At 36.8% G+C, this 23,013-nt stretch overlaps 1 protein-coding gene across 2 annotated transcripts in view; it reads right to left on the bottom strand.

Moving 5' to 3' along the window:
* Window positions 1–23,013, bottom strand: part of adam19a (ADAM metallopeptidase domain 19a) — a 175,903-nt gene that overhangs the window by 60,273 nt on the left and 92,617 nt on the right. For both annotated transcript variants that reach the window (XM_066719673.1, XM_066719672.1), the window contains exon 4: window positions 10,987–11,065. In XM_066719673.1, coding sequence (XP_066575770.1) covers window positions 10,987–11,065 — 79 coding nt within the window. The remainder of the gene's footprint in view (window positions 1–10,986; window positions 11,066–23,013) is intronic.

Here is a 23,013-nt window from a genome sequence, read left to right on the forward strand (position 1 = left end):
AGCACTATTTGCCTAATGAGTCACATACAGACAGAACTGTAAAATCACTAAATTACATTGTCCAGTACTAGGAGCCTTCCAGTATGAAAAACCCTATTGAGATTAAGAATATTAATGAACAAGTAAAATGGGGAAGTTAAAGTTAAATTAAAAAAAGCATACCGACTGCTGTATATTCTGAATACAGTTATATTCGTTTTTTACAAACAGAAGAACACTACCAATCTGGAGAAAATAAACAATACAATAATTCCTGGTGTCCTGTATTATTTTCAAGAATTCAAGGTACAGACAGAAAACAATCATCTCTACGACATGTTTATCTTTTGCGGAACAAACACTGTTTCCTGAAAAACTTAGTAGGCACTATGAACAATCGTAATAGGAATTGGAAAAACAAATACATACTAACAATTCATATATAATGATATGAGCAAAAGTTTTGGAGGTAAGTAAAGTCTGCATTATGATGAACAAACAAAGAAGAAAAAAACACAAACCTGTATTTTTTATTTCAGGGATCCTTTCAAAAATAATTGATTATCATTGCCTTAGATATAAAGACTTACAGCTATCAGTCAAACAACACTGACTTAAGTTGATATCCACTTGACAAATAATATGTTCATACTACCACTAATGATGATGATAATGATACAACATAATAAACTATACATTTAAATTCAGTATGCAGCTTATGAGGATGATGAGACTTGATCATACATAGCTTAGGGGTTTGTTTCTGTTTATGGCTATTTACTTTTTATTATAAAAAATTAATTGTGCACAACCTATACACATCTTTGTGTAGGGAAGAGGAATTGTGGCACATATTTTGTATAATGTTTACTTTAATAATCCAAGTCAGACTCTGTGCCATAGTGGATCTATACAATATTCAAAGCACTAAACCAAAGTATACAATAGCACTTAAAAATTATAATAAATGTTTGCTTGTATACTTGTAACTATGGTATTTAACGTGTCATTCACATTGTACTTTTAATATGTTACACTCAGTTTCTGTGGGGCTGCAAGAGTTGATTTCAGATTGTAAACTTTTGTGGGGTCATATATTTGTCTGTTTGGGGTATATTATAATTTTTGTGTATGCAACATGGAGTCTAGCTGCTTCAGATATCCCTTACATATTATTGCTCCTGCTCACAACCTGCATAGTTTCTCTTCCTGAATCAGAATAGTAAGGTATTTCCAGAAATGGATGGACAAAACATCAGGACCAAAAAATGTGCATGAATTTTCCATGTAAACACTTTCACTGTGAAGTTTGAACTTCATGTAGCTGCAAGACATCAGAAGACATTCTTTTCATGTGCTTCCCAGCCCTCAGCATTTGCTTCTGCTCCTCTCATTCTGATCAGTGTTTAGAACTTATTTAGAACTGTTCTCACAGAACAATGAGTGATATTTATTGTCTTTATTCAATTTCTTATGCAGGATGTCGCTTCTCTGTATTTGATTCATTGCAGGCTACCGCTAGTTTTTCTTGATGTTCATGTTTGTTTTACGATGGCAATCTTTGGATGATTTAAAAGTTGATCATTCTTTCCTGGCTTTGCACATTCATGATGCTGTAATTTGTCATTCCATGTCGATATCTGGGAAATTATTTTTCCAATTACTGTACCATTAACAAGTCCTGACTATTTAAAGGGTTTTGCTCACCAGACCATGAAATTAACTAATTTAGTCAAAATTGCGAATAAAACAATATCAGACCCCTTTGTAAACACAGTAAGGCAGGTTTGGAAATGTAGGTCCTCTGCTTTTTACTTATAGCATGGGGACATTTGTCCTTTCCTCCTGTGAGTGCAATGTACCTATTAATATTTACACTTGTATTGAGACGGTCTACAAACAGTGTTATAGTGTTGGTGTTGTTTTTAATTGGCACGGCAGGTATGTCTGAGACCAGGAAACCGTGAACTGAAGTAAAAGTCTGAAGCTGAAAGATTTCAAGGCCATAAACCATACACATTAGATACCACAACATGGTCCCCTGGGACACCCCAGACTTCCTTCTTCCGGAGAAGCACACTGCCAGCGTTTATGTAACTCTGTCCATAAGGTTATCAGCAAGGCCCTCTTTTCAGCTCCTCAAGCCTCATGCATGTGCTTAAAGCAGTACAGCAAGGAGCTACTCCGTTCTGGCAAACCTGAATGTTTATACAATTCAAGCTTAGTAACCCAGAGCTCTTCTCTCATCACCTGCCATTGTCAGTATGAGGCTTGTAAATGTCCAATATTAAAAGATTATAATACATACAGCGAAAGAAAGAGTGTTCATATCAAAATCAGTCTCTTTGCTGTATAATTTTAATTATACTACAGCTGTTCATAAGCTTTACACTGACAAGCCAACATGGCTCTGTTTCTGAAAACAGATTTGCTGTCCCACACAATATAGACTGCACAGGTTTTCTAAACTAGAAATATTGAGCATATGAGCTCCTGTAGGTTAGGAGCTTATACAAGTATTGGGGCAAATACAAATGATCTCAGGTGTCTCCCATCATTAAACAATCCTAAATCCAGTTCACTGTGCTAAGCATTAATAGCCTATATCACCCCTTGTGTTTCATTACAATCACAGCTGTGGTACAGTAGCACAAGCATGCTTATATAAAAGCATCAGAATTGTACACTAAAAAGTGCTCTCTTCTGCTTTCAAATCAAGACTAAGAAAGAAGAAAGAAGGAAGGAAAGATGGAAGAAACACCTCTGGGGCTCATCTAATATATTAATGTAGGAATAGGAAACATACCAAAAATATATTTTAGGTCTTTAGTGTAAACAACAGCAGCTTTTTACTCCAAATAGTACTTCATCCAGATGTTTTTCCTGTGGGGTGTGTAACAAATTGCAATGGCTGCATACTAGGACATGGGCGTTCCATCGCTCTGAGAGCAAAATCTCTGTACTTTGTTTGTGTGCTGTAATCACAGTGAAGCACATCATCTCTTTCACAAAGCAAATCAATGTTCTGACCCTGAGAATTAAAAAATTAAAAAGCACAATGTTTTACTTGCACATTACTGCTATTTCCATTCTGAGAAATGAATAAATGTCTCAGACAATATGTATTTCCGCATGCATATGAACAAACACCTGCTGCTCCTTGTTCTTCACTCCTGCGTGTCTACCAGAGTCTCAGTGATTTAATGATTAAGTATCGTTACCCTCTACCCCTGTTACCTGCTGCCCTGGAACAAGTCCTCTTCACGAAACTTGACATGGCAGTGCCTATAACTTGATCCGCATGCGCAAGGGGGATGATTGGAAGACGGCATTTATCAGCACAAGTGGTCATATTCCAGGCCTTTATTAATGAAGCCCTACGAGAGATTTTTAATCACTTTGTAATAGTGTATATTGATTCTTATTTACTACCCTGTCAGAAAATACATCACACGTGCAATATCTCAGTACTGTAATGCCTTTTATCTAACGGACTTCATAACGAGGGAGAGAAGTGCGAATTCCACCACAAGTAGGTCAATTTTCTGGGCTCAGGGTTGTTCCTGCATAGAGGAATTGTACTTTTTCCCTCATGTCCTGCCTCCTGCACCCCTCGCCTAAACCAAACAGAGTATTTCCAGTAGGTGAGAAAGCATCTGACACAACAATCTCCTGTTGTGTGCTACATATATGAAAGGACAACTGGTATCTGTCTGGACCTGATTCTCTCAACATTAACGGCTATACAGCTAGCGGAGCCTTCAAAACTGGATCACCTGTGAGGTAGGGTTGGCAGTGCTCCGGGTTTGCTCCAGCAGCCCCAGCTCCAGCTCCGGAGCGGCTCTGGTGTAGCTCCACATTGCTGCTCCAACTCCAGCTGCTTTTAACCAGCTCCAGCAACAGAGCTCCGGAGCTCCAGTGGCACCATTACGCAAAATGGATGCAGCAAAGTACAGAGAAATCCTGTGCAAAAAACCTGCTGAAGTCTGCAAGAGACCTGGGACTTGGGAGAAGATTAATCTTCCAGCTGGACAATGACCCAAAACATACAGCCAAAGCCACACTGGAGTAGCTTAAAAATAAAAAGGTCAATGTCCTGGAGTGGCCCAGTCAAAGCCCGGACCTCAATCCAATTGAGAATATGTGGAAAGAGTTGAATATTGCTGTTCACCAAAGGTTTCCATAAAACTTAATGGAGCAATTGTGCAAAGAAGAATGAGCAAACATTGCTGTGTCCAGATGTGCAAAGCTAGTACAGACTTATACAAGTAGACTCATGGCTGTAATTGCTGCCAAAGGTTCCTCTACCAAATCTACTAAAACTGAAGGGGGTGATTAATTATGCATTCAATTATTTTCTGTTTTGTATTTGTAATTAATTTAGAAAACAATGCAGATCATATTTTTCACTTTGACATTATGGAAATGTTCGGTATTGATCAGTGGCAAAAACTCCAAATTAAATCTATTCTGAGTTCATGTTGTAACACAATGACATGTGGAAAAAGAGGTGAATACTTTTGAGAGCCACTGTAAAATCAAGCCACACAGCAATCTCCTTAGACAAGCACTGGCAATAGAATGAACTTTACTGAGAGCTCAATGACTTTCAACATGGCACCGTCATAGGATTCTACCTCTCCAACAAGTCAGTTTGTCAAATGTCTGCCCTGCTAGAGCTGCCCTGGTGAGCTGTAAGTGCTGTTATTGTTTAAAGGAAATGTCTAGGCCAACAGGCCTAGGCTAGGCCTAAGACAACAGCTCAGCCGGGAAGTGGTTGGCCACAAAAGCTCACAGAATGGGACTGTTGAGTGCTGAAGTACGTAGCGCATAAAAATAGTCTTTGGTTGGTTGCAACAATCACTTCTGAGTGCCAAACTGCCTCTGGAAGTAACGTCAGCAGAAGAACTGTTTGTCGGGAGTTTCATGAAATTGGTTTCCATGGCCGAGCAACCACACAAGCCTAAAATCTCCATGCACAATGCCAAGCATCGGCTGGAGTGGTGTTAAGCTCGCCACCATTTGACCCGGGAGCAGTGGAAATGTGATCTCTAGAGTGATGAATCACACTTCACCATCTGGCAGTCGATGGAGGAATCTGGGTTTCAATATGCCAGGAGAACGCTACCTGCACAAATGCATAGACCAAACACTGTTCCAACATCTAGTGAAAAGCCTTCCTAGAAGAGTGGAGGCTGTTATTGTATCAAAGGGGGGACCAACTCCATATTAATGTCCATGATTTTGGAATGAGATGTTTGACGAGCAGGTGTCCACATACTTTTGGCCTTGTAGTGTATGTACTTTGACCCTCTGTCCAGTATTTTTGGAAGATGTCTGGTTATTTTAAGTACTGTAATCTACTGGATATGTCGTTAAAAAAGTTATCAGTGTACAATTTGCCCTCAACTCCCCGACCATCGTCATCAAATTGCCAGCACCCCCTCTAGGTTGACATTTTGAAAACCCCTCCCCCCCCCCACCAGGGGTCCAATATATTCGTATTTCAAGAGTGGCCAACAAGGTCCCCTTGTGACCTCCTCCATATGACCTTAACTCTCTGGCAACCAACTTTTGGACAAACTAGTCAAGACATTTCAGATTACAGATGGCTATAAAATTTGATTAATTTAGGCTGATGAGGAATTTGGTTGGAATAAAATAATTTGGAAATACTTAAAACTTTAGAGTTAAAATGGACTTTACTTATTTTGCAAGTGCTTTATGACAGATGCCCTGAGATTATATAATCACTTCTTGAACGGAGTGAGAAAGTGAAGGTGTCATATAATTACAATTAAATACTGATCTTATTTTATAACCCCAATATACCTATACCTATACACACAATACCTATGAAGTTATATATTTTGTTAATTTAAGAAAACTGGACTTAATTTCTGGGTGAGTTTAATGGAGGGGGGGAAACAGTGGGAGCAGCTCCATGACCTCAGCTCCAGCTCCAGGCTCCGAAGAGCTCTGATGAGCTCCACTCCAGCTCCAGCACTGCCAGCTCCTCCAGCACCGCTCCGGCTCTGGAGCACAACTAACAAAATCTGTCAGCTCTGCTCTGGCTCCAGGTCTTGGAGCTGGCTCCGGACTCCAGAGCCAGTGCACGGCCAACCCTACACGGTAGTCCCCCGGGCTTTGGAACACTATAGATTTGTCAGCCCCTGGTTATACCCCCCCTCCCTCCCATCCACCTTGGGGACCCCACAAGACCTCTGACACAATTCAAACACTGCATGAGAGGGTGTTGCCCTTTGTTATAAGTTTGATGTATAAATTATTAAAAGTTATTTAGAGGTTGGTGTACAGGTACCTTCCAAGCAATTTTAAGTTTTTCAAATCTAAGTTCATTTTAAATTGTTAAAGACTTGATGCTGCCACAATACAAATCAATATGTTTTAATTTATTTTTCTAGTTCTTCTCAATATTATTATCATATTATTATTCTTTTATATATGATGAGTTGGTGGCGATGGGGTGGTCAACAAACAGACAGCATGCCCATGGACATAAGTACAACGTCAGTCTGGATTAAAAATCACTGAAATGTTTGAGCCCGTTTTGCCAGTTTCCTAGGGTGTATTTTTGCAGTATGACCAGTTGTGTGTTTTTGCGGTATGGACACTGGACCCAGCGTTCACAGATCATTTGATCCAGTGAACTCAGTATGAGACTTGGCTCTCGGTTAACGTTGCGTAACAAGAGACATTTGTGGGGTCTTGACATACTGCAGCAGTTAAATAATAAATGAGAAAAAAAACATTACATTGTGTAATCTACTTCTACCAAAAGTCTGGGTGTGGAGATCTGCAAATGACTTGATTGAACAAAACAACACATTTTATTTTACATTTTTTAAAGTGTGGTTGAAGCTGAAAATTTGGGAACATTCAAAAAGACCTTAAGTGAATTGTGCTTGATGTGTATAAAGACACTGATAAAGCATTCATTCACAATTTAGGTAGCTCTGTGCTAAAGTTGGAATTGACTAATTCATAATTTTTGTGTGGGACTATACTGAACTTTATTACAAACATTTTCTTTAGTCACCACCATTTCTGTCACTGTACCCTGTTCTGTAATAATAATCCCTTATTAAAGTCTCGATAATCACAATGCTATATTATATATTAATATTTCCATTAGTCTTTTTTAATCTTAAAAGATGTTTTAAATACCTTGCAGAAACGTAAGAAAACTACCATGAACCACATTTGTTCAGTTGTGTTGTTTCATACTGAAATTAATTAAACTCAATAAGCTGACACGGTGTTAACAGTGCTGGTTCCTACAGATAATTTTGCCATTCTGAACTGTGTGTGTGTGTGATATCTGACACAATTTAAAATGCCCCGTTTGTGGTAAATATTTAATTTAACATTACATTAATTCATTCCTTAGCAATCAATACAACGAGAAAACAGGAAGAGGAATGAACTTTTGACACATTTCAAGGAAATAAGCAGCGATCTTGTTTCTGAGAAACTGACACCTCATAATGCATTTATGACTGCCATTAAAGATGCACATAGTGCAATCGAATTTGATATGTTGATTTGATAATTCAAACAACTGAGCAAAACCGGTCAAACAGTCGGGATAATAGCCCACTGTGGAGTGGTGCAGGTGGGTTTGCGAGGCGCAAACAGGCTTGCATGACACAGGAAAACAATGCTATATGTTTGAATATCTCTCATTTTTTGGCCAAGTCGCATTTTTCCTGCGCGGCAATCATTTTGCGCAGAAATTGCACAAAGTTTGAATATCTAGCCCAAAGTCTTGCTCGCTCACCACTGTAGTTGTTAACAGGGGCGTCTCTAGACCGCTTACACAAGACACATCTTTTCAGACAGTACTTGTAATATTAGTCCTTTTAATGCCCATAAGATAGCACTTCACACCATTTTACCATGCTTCTTGTGTTACTAATACTTGATTGATTTCCTCCTTGCTCAATATCCTGTAGACCTTGACTGTGACCTAACATCTTGACAGCACTTAGCTTTTACTTTTCAGGATGTATGACCTCACTTACTGTACTTACCTGTGTAAATTGGAAATTGTAAAATGTATTGTACTTTGAATTGCTTTGTATAATGTAAATTTGAATTTGTAATGTTTGATGCCTTGTACTTAACTGTATTCTTGCACTTTGTATTGCACTTATGTTGTATGTCGCACTGGATAAGGATGTCTGCCAAGAAATAATAATAATAATAATAATAATAATAATAATAATAATAATAATAATAATAATAATAATAATAATAATAAAGAATTTAGCGGCCCCTGTATTTTCTCTCAGCCCCCCTAAAATTAATACAATTATGAAGTAACGGAGCGGTCAAACTGTCCGACAAAACACCATCAGCTGCCCCTTATATTTTCTTTTAGCCCCTCTACAAATAATACAACAAAATAATAAAAGAATCAAGAAGTAACTTCCCAAAACATTGTCATCCCACCCCTCTGACACCGGAATAAAACACCGTCAGCACCTGCTTGATATATACAGTGGGGGAAAAAAGTATTTGTTTGCCCATTGACAAAGAAATGATCAGTCTATAATTTTAATGGTAGGTGTATTTTAACAGTGAGAGACAGAATAACAACACAAAAATCCAGAAAAACGCATTTCAAAAAAATTGATTTGCATGTTAATGAGGGAAATAAGTATTTGATCCCCTATCAATCTGCAAGATTTCTGGCTCCCAGGTGTCGAGCTGAGATTAGGAGCACCCTCTTAAAGGGAGTGCTCCTAATCTCAGCTCGTTACCTGTATAAAAGACACCTGTCCACAGAAGCAATCAATCAATCAGATTCCAAACTCTCCACCATGGCCAAGACCAAAGAGCTTCCAAGGATGTAAGGGACAAGATTGTAGACCTACACAAGGCTGGAATTGGCTACAAGACCATCGCCAAGCAGCTTGGTGAGAAAGTGACAACAGTTGGTGCGATTATTTGCAAATGGAAGAAACACAAAATAACTGTCAGTCAGTCCCTCGGTCTGGGGCTCCATGCAAGATCTCACCTCGTGGAGTTTCAATGATCATGAGAACGGTGAGGAATCAGCCCAGAACTACACGGGAGGATCTTTTTAATGATCTCAAGGCAGCTGGGACCATAGTCACCAAGAAAACAATTGGTAACACACTACGCCGTGAAGGACTGAAATCCTGCACTGCCCGCAAGGTCCCCCTGCTCAAGAAAGCACATGTACAGGCCCGTCTGAAGTTTGCCAATAACAATCTGAATGATTCAGAGGAGAACTGGGTGAAAGTGTTGTGGTCAGATGAGACCAAAATCAAGCTCTTTGGCATCAACTCAACTCGCCGTGTTTGGAGGAGGAGGAGGAATGACCCCAAGAACACCATCCCCACCGTCAAACATGGAGGTGGAAACATTATGCTTTGGGGGTGTTTTTCTGCTAAGGGGACAGGACAATTGCACTGCATCAAAGGGACGATGGAGGGAGCCATGTACTGCCAAATCTTGGTCGAGAACCTCCTTCCCTCAGCCAGGGCATTGAAAATGGGTCGTGAATGGGTATTCCAGCATGACAATGACCCACAGCCAAGGCAACAAAGGTGTGGCTCAAGAAGAAGCACATTAAGGTCTTTTAGTGGCCTAGCCAGTCTCCAGACCTTAATCCCATAGAAAATCTGTGGAGGGAGCTGAAGGTTCGAGTTGCCAAACGTCAGCCTCGAAACCTTAATGACTTGGAGAGGATCTGCAAAGAGGAGTGGGACAAAATCCCTCCTGAGATGTGTGCAAACCTGGTGGCCAACTACAAGAAACGTCTGACCTCTGTGATTGCCAACAAGGGTTTTGCCACCAAGTACTAAGTCAAAGGGGTCAAATACTTATTTCACTCATTAACATGCAAATCAATTTATAACTTTTTTGAAATGCGTTTTTCTGGATTTTTGTGTTGTTATTCTGTCTCTCACTGTTAAAATACACCTACCATTAAAATTATAGACTGATCATTTCTTTGTCAGTGGGCAAACGTACAAAATCAGCAGGGGATCAAATACTTTTTTCCCTCACTGTAAATTGTAGTACTGGATTCATGAGGACTAAATTCATAAAGTTCTAAAAATGTCCAATGAAAGAAAACACTAAACAGCCTAATAGATATGCATAGGTTAGTGATGATTGGTGGAAAACTAAAGATAAGGTACTTAGATTGCAAAATAAAAATATATAAAATGTGGGTTTTCTAACAGTAATTTGAGCATCTCTGCAAAGAGCTCCCAACGCGTTGATGAAACTCTGAGTTGACTGTTAAACAGACTGACTGAAAAAAAAAAAAAATGTTGGGCCTGTTTCTCTTTCCAGGAAAAATCCTTACAATTTAAACGTGTAGCACAGCTGAGTTCTACAAAGGCTATAGTTTATGATTTGGGCTGCATGCTTTTGATTATTAATTCATGAATAATTGATTTCAATAGATATGTCTTGTCAACTCTATAACTGTCTTGAGTATATTAAGATTATATGAAATATGATTTTAATGATAATAATTTAATAATTGTACTTGTCAGTCAAAATCAACTAACTTAATCAGTAAGCTAGATGATGATTACATTACTGCTGCTTTAACTGTAGTCAGAAATATGGAAAATACACCATAACATTTCTTTATGACACGATGGTATGAATGCATTTAGCAATAATGTTTGTTGGGGAGAGCAGTAAAGGGAATAGAATTTAAAGGGTGGAATTTGATCATTTAGAACAAGCACATTATTTTCCAGCAAGTTCTTTTCTGAATGTTTTGATGATTTAGAACATATGGTCAGAAGGCTGCATGTGAAAGATTTTATAAAAACAGTCTCAAATAACCTTACAGTTGTGTGTATTTATGGCTGGGGAAGAGCATTTCAGGGTGCTTCAGAGGTATAGAAGAACAATGTTTTCAGAGAAAAGAAAATATAAAGTAGCTAGCTTGTCTTGGCAATCCAGGAACTCCATAATGAGTGTTTCACTTACTGTGTAATTTGGCTTGATTGTCACTGGTATCCCATCCTTAGTATAATGGGTCTCTGAGAAATCTTGGCCCAGCAGCTGACTGCAAAAAAGCACACACAAATGAAATCAGCAGGATCTCACTGCATTTATCTCATGTCTGAGTTTAAAAAGGGTTACATTTTGTGTTCAAGCCACATCCAGTCAGGGATCAATAAAACACACTGCTACCTGTAAAATTGAATAATAATAAGAAGAATGCACTCTAGAGCCACATATTTATAAAATGTGTATGTCAATAATCTCGAGTCCTTTCACACGGGAGTAAACATCAGATCCAGTCAGCGATCAGATGACTTACAAACTTCCTGTTGTATTCAAGTCACAGCAGATGCAACCCCCCTCAGCATCCATGTAAGGCATTGCTCTTAAAGCCACCAGGGAAGAGAGCAGGAGCATGTACAGCCAAATAAGCACACATAGCCTGGGATCTGCACAGAGGAATACTTCAGGGATGACAATGAAACCTAAACAAATGATTCAATCATGATTCATATTTGCTTCATCCCCTTCCAGGAACTGCTGTGTTATTAGTGTGATGTATTGCAGGTTACCAACAAAGTTAACATCTTAAGTTGTCAAAGGACAGAGTTAGTCTTTTCCCCAAGCATTCAAATTATTATTATTTTTTGAATGTATTTTCTTTTAGATTTTTTAACCCATGCTGCTTCTGTAGACAGTTATTGGTATATGTCCTCAATCATTAGCTTTAAATATAAAATTTGGTACATAGTTTTGTAGTATTCACACCCTAACTTTGAAACTGTTATTCTGTTTAATTTAGTTGAATAAATATTGTTTATAAAACTATACATACTTATCGATTATATTGCTGCATGGAATGCCTCAGGCTCAATATGGATGGAGTGAGACAGACAGATGAAATCGGCTGACAACTCTAATAAAGTATCCAGTAAAATCAATCAAGGAGAACTTTTACTAGCAAGAGCGAGCGGGACACACACAAATAGCAGATGTGCCCAGGGGTGACTGTACTATGGCTTAGAAGTGAAGTAAGAACAACAGCAACAGCAACAACACACAAACGAGTGACTGTACTACGGACCTACTTCCAAGAAGTGAAGCCAATACAACAGCGACACACAAAGGGGAGTATTGCTATTATGCCTTTTTCTAAAGCTATATATTGTATGTTGTGCAGCATGTTTACCATGGTTAGATCTGCCAATCATAACGATAATTTTTATAAAATAAGGAGTTAACGGATCAAGTCTGTACAAACCCAGATTTTAGAATTAGAAGTAGTAAATTGCTCCTCAAATTCTCCTGGCCCTGCTGTACCTAGTGAATGGCCTGCGCAGGTGACTCCACAGTCACAGCAGGACAATCTCCACAGTCACAACAGATCTCTGTTAAAATAGGCTCTAGAAGCTAGAAATCCAAAGCTAGATTTCCAGCGTACCAGTCTTCCATTCGAACCACAAACTGATTCAAACCCCTCAGCAGTGCGTCTCATCACAGAAGGTGCTCATTATTGGAGACTCCGTAGTTAGTTCTGTCACCAGCAACATACGTAAAATTCCTCCTGGGAGCAAGAGTTTCTGATATATAGGCCAAATTAGACAATCTACCTATTTGTTTGTTTTTAAAATCTCTGATTGTCTATATTCTCATATTGTTAGCATTGTTTAATGCTGGCATTAAAGTTTCTACTCTGAATACTCACTCTGGCACTAACAATATGAGATTGATTCAAACCTCTCAGCAGTGCGTCTCATCACAGAAGGTGCTCATTATTGGAGACTCCGTAGTTAGAAATAAACATTCTGTCACCAGCAACATACGTAAAATGCCTCCTGGGAGCAAGAGTTTCTGATATATAGGCCAAATTAGACAATCTACCTATTTGTTTGTTTTTAAAATCTCTGATTGTCTATATCTCATATTGTTAGTGCCAGATTGAGTATTCAGAGTAGAAACTTTAATGCTGGCATTAAAGTTTCTACTCTGAATACTCACTCTGGCACTAACAATATGAGATATAGACAATCAGAGATTTTAAAAACAAACTTTATATCGCTATGCAAAAAAGAGAAAAAATAATATAGCTAGTTACCTACAAACTTGACTCTACAGAGCATTGGTCAGGCTGCAGCCTCGCAATCCTACACTGCAGTCTGCCTGTAACTCCCAGCAGAGCCATACCCTCATCCTAAATCCCTACCTGGGGGAACCCAATACACTTTATAGATCTGAAATTTAAATTAAACAAACAAAATTAATAATTAACCTATTAAAACATTATTTTTTTCTAGGCTTGGATATACATCTTCCTTTCTGGGTCCTTGCTCCAGCAATCTAATAAAGTTCCAGTTGTATCAACTTGAATGCCTTGAAGCCCAATTTCCATTTGAGTCCCCGAGTTTGTGTGTGCCTATAGATCTCGAAAAGCTCCTCAGGTTTGATGTGGTCAAACGCTGTAGTCCAGCCAATATCAAACATGAAGTGCACAGCAGTGTTTAAACATAGCTGCAAAAAGAAACTTCAGTTTATACTGAAAATCGTTCATTTAAAGAAGATTGGACTGATGCTTATTACTTTTAACATTTCAGTGTTTTCTTCTGTGACTGTGCCTTTATCTTGTTTTACTCTGATACATGTCTGTTAGCCTGTACTGTACATTGGAACAATGAAAACACAGTGGAAATGCAATAAGTACGGTTGTTAATCCCAGTATTTAAACTATTCAAAATGTAAATATAATATAAAACTGTATATGATACTTATATTACACAGTTTCACGGTGTAATCTTCCACAATGTTTTCATAACTTTCTCCCAGCTTTTTTTTTTTTTTAAATAATCCCAACCTAAATGTTCTCTGAACTGTCACTCTGCTTAGTCCAGCCTTCAAGCAGTAGTAAAATTAAGTCAAATTAAGTCAAATTATCAAATCAGTGAAACGAGGTTTTGGAAAACAACTCTGTTAGGACAGAAATGCCTTAATTGCCTTTAAGAGGCAGGACATATATGACGCAACCTTAGTTTTGAAAAATTATAATTATTTTAAAGAAGAAAGTAAAACTGGAATTTTGAAAATGTTTGTAAACTGGCGATCATCTGGAATCATTGTGAAATACAAGTTCAACTACAATTATCTTTCTCCTGATCGAGCTCATAGGGGATACATATTGTATAAAGTTTCTTATAAGCAGCATTTAGTAATTCTAGCAAAAACCCAAAAGCTCTATTATATCAAGTAATCAATAAAGCAAAGGTAAATCTCACAAAGCATAACCCAATTAATTGTCTTTCAAGAGGTTTTTCAGTCCACATTTCAACAGTCTCCCTTCTACTAGTTAAGAATATAACAAATTCCTTTTCAACTTTCTAACTTGTAGATCTTATAGGGCTGGTGAAATAAAACTTTACTCTGCAATGAGATGAAGAAAAAATAGCAATGAATCAAATTAAATCCTAGCTTATTATTTAATGTGCTGACATTTCACTGCCTATAATGCATCCAAGGGGATTGATTTGCATAATTTCACATTGACTTAGTTAACATTACCTTTGTAGCTGTCTGAAGAAACCAGAAAATAATGTGAATTTAAGAGAATGAATGTGGAGAACAATAATTACTTGTTAGCATGAAAGGTCAAAACACATGACAGATACACAGATATGCACCATCAGAAAAAAAACAAAAATGTGCTGACATTTAGACTAGGAAAGATACTGCCACTCTTGCTAAAGAAAGGCTCCCTACACATTAGTTGTTACTGTATATGGTTATATTATATTACCACACAACTTATTTTAGTAGAAAAAAACATGAGAACGGTAATTCTAAATGATCTGATTCAGTGTTGTCACGATACCAACATTTTGGTACCAGTACTGGTACCAAGAAATTAATTTCGTTACTCGATACTTTTCGATACTTTTCCTAAAAAAGGGGAAACACGGTCAAATGCCATTATTGTGCTTTATTTCAAACCTGGACAATGTTTCAGTGGTGCTGTTGCCATCTCTAATCTCTAAACTCTAAACATAAGAACAAAACAAATGGCTGAAAAAAATGAGTGTCTCTATTTCACGCTCTCAGAACACTGGGCATGTCTGCGTGTCCCACAGCTTTTGGTGCTGGCTGCTTACGGCTGTGCTCTGCTGTGCTCTGCTGTGCTCAAAGAATGCCTTTCTATATATATATATATATAGACCTAGTGCTCTCAGGCATTGCCATTCATTACTCGCTCTCTAGCCCATGGATGTGTGATTTATCCTGCTGTTAGTCATCCCTCGTTAATAGCCTGGATACACTCATATTCCCTTTTGGGAAATATTTTTGAGATGCAACCCTCGTTATCTGGAAGAGAAAATAGTTCCCAAACTTGCGAGGTCACTCTACATGCCTATATGAATGTGGCAAAAGAGAACATGAAGCTTCTGTGCAATGCAGATGCAGGGGTGGGTTTGTCAATTTTGTGGCCCCAATCAAAGCTCAGTTTAGGGGACCCTCTACCCATCATGACCGTTGTAGCATCACCACACACACCAGTGTCTGTCACAATCCCATGTCATTATAAGGGTGGGCTACAGTATCGTCAGTGCACTGGAACTAAAGTGTTCTCTTGTAAGTTAAAATAGGAGAGTGAAATACATTTTCTTACCTTCTACTAGTGCTTCATTTTGCTGCCTTCACTGACTGAAGCTGGTATATTTATGACAGCTAGGGCTGTCACGATCATGACATTTTAGTTGTTCATTTTATGCCACTATTATACTGTAAGCCTAATACAGTTGCCTCTCATTATAGGCGATGTCACTCGATTTCCTAAAAACGGCATAATTAAAGTTAATACAGTTAATTAATGTATATGTGCTTAACGTGGTCGATTGTGGTCATGTTTGGCTTGTTGCACAGAGTACACACATCTTCGATTAGGTAGAATGCAAGGTCATGTTCTTGTAGATCTGCACAGATCTGTGGAAAGCTGCACTAATGAATGCAACCTAACTCTTCTCTGCAGCTGTAGAGGCAAAAGCATCAGAAACTTTATTTTATCTTCTTTAATTTGTGAAACGTATAATGTATGCCCCGTTTCCACGAGTCCGGCCCCGAACGCTTAAACAGGTGTTTCCACTGGCTAAGCATCTGGATGCGTCCGGACGCGTTGGTGTTTCGTGGTCTGGTGCCAGACGTGGCCGTAAGCGTCTGTCACGCCCAGTAAAGAAATATCTCCGCTTCTGAAAGCGAAGCTGTGTGTTTGAATTGTAGACAGACAGGGAAGAGATCAGATACATTATGTCGGAAGATATAATGTCAAGTGCAGTGTGCGATCACAAAGAAATTACAGTGTTATTAGCAGCATGGAGTGAAATCCACATACAGAAACAATGACTGCTTACAGTTAATTTCTGAGTGTATTAAAAACTTTGATTTCACAGGACCCGGTGCAGTGCCGAAACTAGTTAAAAATAAACTGAAGGACAATAATCGGAGCGGCAGCAGCCGATTTTATTAATATTTTATAAACAACTGGACAGTGTTTCAGGCTGTCGTTTTGTGAATGGCATGCAGTATGGTATGGTATGGTATCAGCAAGATTTCTGTATAGGGAGTGCTCCTAATCTCAGCTCGTTACATGTATAAAAGACACCTGGGAGCCAGAAATCTTGCTGATTGATAGGGGATCAAATACTTATTTCCCTCATTAACATGCAAATCAATTTATAACTTTTTTGAAATGCGTTTTTCTGGATTTTTTTGTTGTTATTCTGTCTCTCACTGTTAAAATACACCTACCATTAAAATTATAGACTGATCATTTCTTTGTCAGTGGGCAAACGTACAAAATCAGCAGGGGATCAAATACTTATTTCCCTCACTGTATCTCTTAACAGAAACGTGTATTTATTACACTGTTTACAATCATGTAAAGCAGAAAGAATACAACAGAAACAAAAGTCCTTTCCATGTGAGACTGTATCGCTCGTAGTGTTTCCTGTCTTTGTTTTTAAAACGAAATACAAACCAAACCCACAATCGCTCTGCTCCTTCCCATAAGAGGGGATGGACTTCAACAATGGCCTGGTTTTACAAAAACAGCTCTGGGACATGTCCGGCACTGCATGGCATGGTACGGTACGGTACATGGCATGGTACGGCACGGACACTTAAGCCAGTGGAACCGAGGCATAAGTGTATTTATTACACTGTTTACAATGAATAAGTATGATATGTGTAGGTATGTGACACCATTTTCCAATTTACAACATGTACCATGCCTGTACCTTCATTAGTAAGTTATGGATGATATTACTAGTATACTGTTCTTAATATAGGTTGATAATATAATTAATTAAGGTTAATTTCATAATAATAATATTAATAATTCAATTTATTATTAATAATAAATTGTTATTAATGGACACCAAACGAGCACAATGGGCTGAATGGCCTTCTCTTGTTTGTAAACTTTCTTATGTTATGTTAGATGAGCAGAAAAGGGGGAGGGCTCATCTGAGTAACTGCATACAAAGGCCTATCAGCAGCCTTGCTATGAGTTTTCAAAATTTCTAATTGTGAAGCAATATCCCAAACTCCCTTTTGGAAGCTATTTTTACTATCAGAACCAGGGCTGCATCTCAACTTAACGTTTTCTAATCCTATAATGTGTCCATTTAAGTTAGTATTACAAAAGGCCTAAATCATTATTTCGTTTGACATATTTTGCAAACCACACTCTTGCAATGTGTAGTACCTGAACAGAAAAAACAGAATACTTTTCTGTAATACAGCACATTTTTTCAGCAGAGCAGGATGTGTTCTGAAAATAAAATGTATTTGATGGACAGTATTTGATTAATTAATATTGGGTTGCACAAGGACTTTTCTAATGTTTTCAGGAGAAAAGTGGAGTAGTACATTCACTAAAAGATAGTAATGCAGGGGTTCTTAACTTTCAGTTGATTTTTTTCTTACTTCTGTTGGATCAGGTAAAATAAATTCAATACATGCTTGCGCACCTTGGCATACACAATCCTTTTGTCATCTTAATTATGTCATGATTGATTGATTGATTTGGTGGGGGGCAGTGGTGTGCACTGTAAGATAACTCTTTAAATTTGCAATATCTTCTATTATAAGTGTAATCTTAAATCCAGAGTAGAATCATGTTTACCTGACTTGCAAATGAGGAAATACATGGAAAAAAAAGAACAGAAAAGTTGAGAAGACTCAAGTACATCCTGTTGATGCGATTAGCAACAAAAAAAAAAAGAACATCCTGTGTTGAAGCTGAGCTTAGAAACTTAGAAGCATGAGGTACATTAGAAATCCAGAATGATTAAAAAACATGGAAATTCAGATTCTTAAATAAACCAATATAGCCTGATTAACTCTTTCAACCTTTGACCTCTCTATTTATATAAAAAAAAGTTGTGAACTCCTCTAGACTTTGCATTTCCCTTTCTTAATGCCTTAATGACAATTACACCACAAAACCAATTAACACGTGCAGAAACATGTAGCTGATACAATCTTGATATGCATTAAAATTCAAGGTATTGCTTTTAATGCCATTACACTTAATTTTCTAGCTAGGTGTCTGCCCATTTCTGATTTGCCTCAATGTCTTACAAGCAAATATCTTTGCAGCATAAGAGTTTTAACAGGTTGTTTTCTCTTTATACCTGATACAGGTTGTACAGATACAGTATACAATAAAGGTAGAATTTGGTCCAGTGCAAAATTCTCTGAGACTCACCTCAACAGACTTGGCAATATTACCCTGAAGAACATTCTTTGTCTCTTATGATTAAGCCAGTTTGATATAGAACATGTTTTACAGACTAAACTGTGTCCTGGCAAGTTTGCGGTATGTGTTTCACTTTAATACATCTGAACATCAAATTAAAAAATTGACCTGATAACGAGTGTTTGGAAAGACATATTTTTGTTTTTGTTTTTCAAAAAGCGAAGCTCCCAAAAATACAGCAGGCATAATTAGAGTAATGTGATATGACAATTTAATCCTACAAAAGTGGTACTGAAAACAGAGATTAATAACAGAGGTTCAGAGCAGCAAGCTGTGTGGCATAGAGCCCTCTGAGAGCTTAAGCTTAAGAGTACTACATTTACAAGACCAGGAAGAACAGAAGTCTTTATTTCGAAATACACTATGAAAAATGTAAATGCATTAAAAAAAAAAAAATGAAAATATGGTTATTTACTGTAAGGACATTACTATATAATAGTCTATTACAAATGTTAAGAATAAATGCTGCTATAATACTTCCATGTCATGATTACAATGTGCTTATTTGTATGTTTATTATATAACTGGAGTTATAAATTAAATTTCAGAAGAAGGGTCAGAGCCTAATCCTACCCACAGAATGTATAAATATGGGGCGCAAACACTACTTTCCTAGCATTCGTTGCTTCGCATCCCTCCATCCTCCCCAAACACTGCCTTTGCAGTAAACTCCCTGGCTATCTAAATACATTACACTCCATACATCAAATATGGGTGATGTAGATAATAATAATAATAATAATAATAATAATAATAATAATAATAATAATAATAATAATAATACTATGACAGAACAATAACTAATTTAACCCAGCCTTTACACTCAAAATTTTCGCCTGGAGGACTTCTTAGATGCACAAGTGTTTAATATGGATATAATAAGGAGTACAAGTATGTGACACCTATCATATGAACCTGTACTATAATATTCTGCATATTTGATCATGATTATACAAACTACAGTGAGGGAAATAAGTATTTGACCCCTTCGACTTAGTACTTGGTGGCAAGTTTAAGAGAGTGATTTTTTGAAATGCATTTTTCAGATTTTCAGATTTGTTGTTATTCTGTCTCTCACTGTTAAAATACACCTACCATTAAAATTATAGACTGATAATTTCTTTGTCAGTGGGCAAACATACAAAATCAGCAGGGGATTAAATACTTTTTTCCCCCTCACTGTATATTGTAGTACTACCAAGTTGTTTCACAAAAGCAAAAACTTTTTTTTAAAATGTTGAACTTTTTGACCTTTTTCCTCCATTAAAGTGTATGGGAAATATTTTTTTCATTAATGTTTAATTGCAATACCACTCATAAAAATTGAGGAGCTGTTAGGTGAAAATACCATAAGAATGAAGGAATAATGTGTATTTGAAAAAACTAGCCTGGGCGGAAAAGGTTAGATAAAAAAAAAAAAAAAAATACTCACAAGAGGGCCATTTATCTATTATAAGGCCAAAAGCATGCAAGACCACTCAAATGAAAGCATTCAAACTACAGAATCAGTCTGTGCATTGTTGATCATGATTAGACACACTATATTGCAACACTACAAGCTTTTTCTCCAAGATAAATAATAATAATTATGAATCATGACATTTTAGGATTGTATGAAAAAAATGTCAATGTAAACTTATTTTTCTTATAATTCCCCCTTAATGTGCAAGTCAAAACAAAACGTTTAAAACAAACTGGGTGAAAACTAGATAAAAACTGAAGCAGTTATGATAATTTTTTTTTAATGTATATAAAAATAGCAATTCTCAAAGCCGAGTCAATTTCCTTCCTACTTTCCCCTCTAATATCTCCTTACGATCTTAACAAGCTTGGTATCAGTTGAAAGCCCCAAGTCTCTAGTTTCCAGTGATAAATATTGTTTCTGGCTATAATAATGCCATCATTATTAATAGATATATCTCAACCCACCAGCGGGTTGAAAACAATGGTGCTGAATGTAATGAGGGTTGAGAATGATTTCCATGGGTCCCTCAGTCCCTCAGTCCTTCAGGTTCCACAGGTCAAGCAGCCGATCAATATTACTCACTAGATATTGAGTCTGGATATTAGAGTGATAATACAAAAATACTGAGTGGAAATGTAAAGTCTTGCTAAGTGTAACATCTTCAATTTTGCTTTGCTGTAAATTATCAATTTACTTTGTCTTCATATATATATATATATATATATATATATATATATATATATATATATATTTGTTTTAATGTTCAGAGGAAATATAGTCATCAATTGTATGCCATTTTCATCTGCATTGAATCTGGTTCCTGTCAACAGGAAAATACAACAGGTGCAGGATGTTTGAGTCAAGAAAAAAAACTGAAAAAGGTCTAAGTACTACAGGAAATCAGATGCCTACACCACTTCTTGATTGTTACTGATTTGACTGTTATTCAGCCCAAATAGGAAATGCCTACACCTTAGATTGCAAAATCTCACATACAGGTCTATATTGAAACAAAAACCTAAATTAGGTTTCCCTTTTAAATCTCTGCTTTATGAATCCCTTTAATTAAATTATAGTTAAACACGCAATTCATAGATACTTACTTTGGCAGTCCTAAGATTACAAACCCTGTTTGTACTTTACTATTCAGCTGTACATACATGTATAGCATAATACTATGTGTGTGTGTGTATGTGTATGTGTATGTATGTATATATATATATATATATATATATATATATATATATATATATATATATATATAGTAAAAACGTTATATTATACATTTACATATTATATTATATAATGTATAATATAATATCATATATGAAAGTATAATATAATGTTTTTACTCTTGTTTTGGATTAGATGATGTATGTCAGGTTAATGGCAATGTTTTTACGATCCAGGACGTAAGACCCCATATATTGTATACACTTCTGCAAATTGGAATTTGTAAAATGTATTATGCTTTGAATTGCACTATTATGTAAATTGGAATTTGTATATGTTTTAGATCATAAGAACATAAGAAAGTTTACAAACGAGAGGAGGCCATTCAATCCATTTTGCTCGTTTGGTGTCTATTAATAACTGAGTGATGCAAGGATCCTATCCTACTTTAAATGTTCCCACATTTATGCCTTGAACTGCACTGTACTGCAGTTTGTACTGCACTGTATTTTGTACTTTGTATTGCACTTATATTTTGTAAGTCACCCTGGATAAGGGCGTCTGCTAATAAATAAATAATAATAATAATAATAATGTGCAAAGCTGTTTTTTCTAAAAAATCCTATTATCATAATGCTCTCTATATTGTTGTGTGTCTGTTGTGCACTGTTCAGTATTGTAACCTACATCTTGTTATAATCCTTACATTTTTAAATGTGTGTCAAATGATGTTTCTTCCAGTCTCCCTCCTGAAACATTCTCCTTTGTAAAGCCTGTATGGATTCATGAATACACTATGTAAAACAATTTTTGTTCCTGGGTAGTAAGTGTTATTTCCTAACTGCTTATGCCTCAAAAGTATAGAATATGGCTATTATTCCACACAAACTTTGCTTTTGTGACCAGGACAGTGATATTTTGACATTTACCTAATTACAATGAGGAAACAGACGAATTTGTGGCTTTTCGTTCACATAAAGTCAGAGAAAAACAACATATGAATCCAAATTAACATGTATTTATACTAAAGTAATACAAAACTGACTACAAAAGATTTAGAAGTGAGTAGTTTTTCGAGATTTACAATTATACTGTAAATCACTTTCACAAATCAACCCACAAATGTAGTCTCCCATCATGTTCTGGTTATACTGTCCTTGGTAGGGCATTCAAAGGCCAGTGGAAGCGCTCGCCTTGCTCCTCCGAGTACGCTCCCATGTTCTCCTTGAATTTATCAAGATGAACATCAAGATTTTTACACGGTGATCATATTTTATTCCCTTCCTCAAAGCCACTTTAACCACTGTATACTATAGCACTTCCAATAAAATATGGTGGTACAAAGATATGCACAATATCATCCCATACCTCTCATTGAAGTACTTATTTTTCAACATGACAATGACTACAAACACCCTGTCAGGAATAACTTAGTCATAATTCTGGTAATGCCTTGATCAAATAACCCTAAAACAATTGAAACAATTAGGCGGACAGGCCAGTAAAAGACAGCAGTGAAACCTGCATGAATATATTCTCAAAGAAAATTGGGATTGAATTGGCAAACATA

The sequence above is a fragment of the Amia ocellicauda genome, chromosome 13, assembly GCF_036373705.1.
Source record: "Amia ocellicauda isolate fAmiCal2 chromosome 13, fAmiCal2.hap1, whole genome shotgun sequence".
NCBI classification, from domain to species: domain Eukaryota; kingdom Metazoa; phylum Chordata; class Actinopteri; order Amiiformes; family Amiidae; genus Amia; species Amia ocellicauda.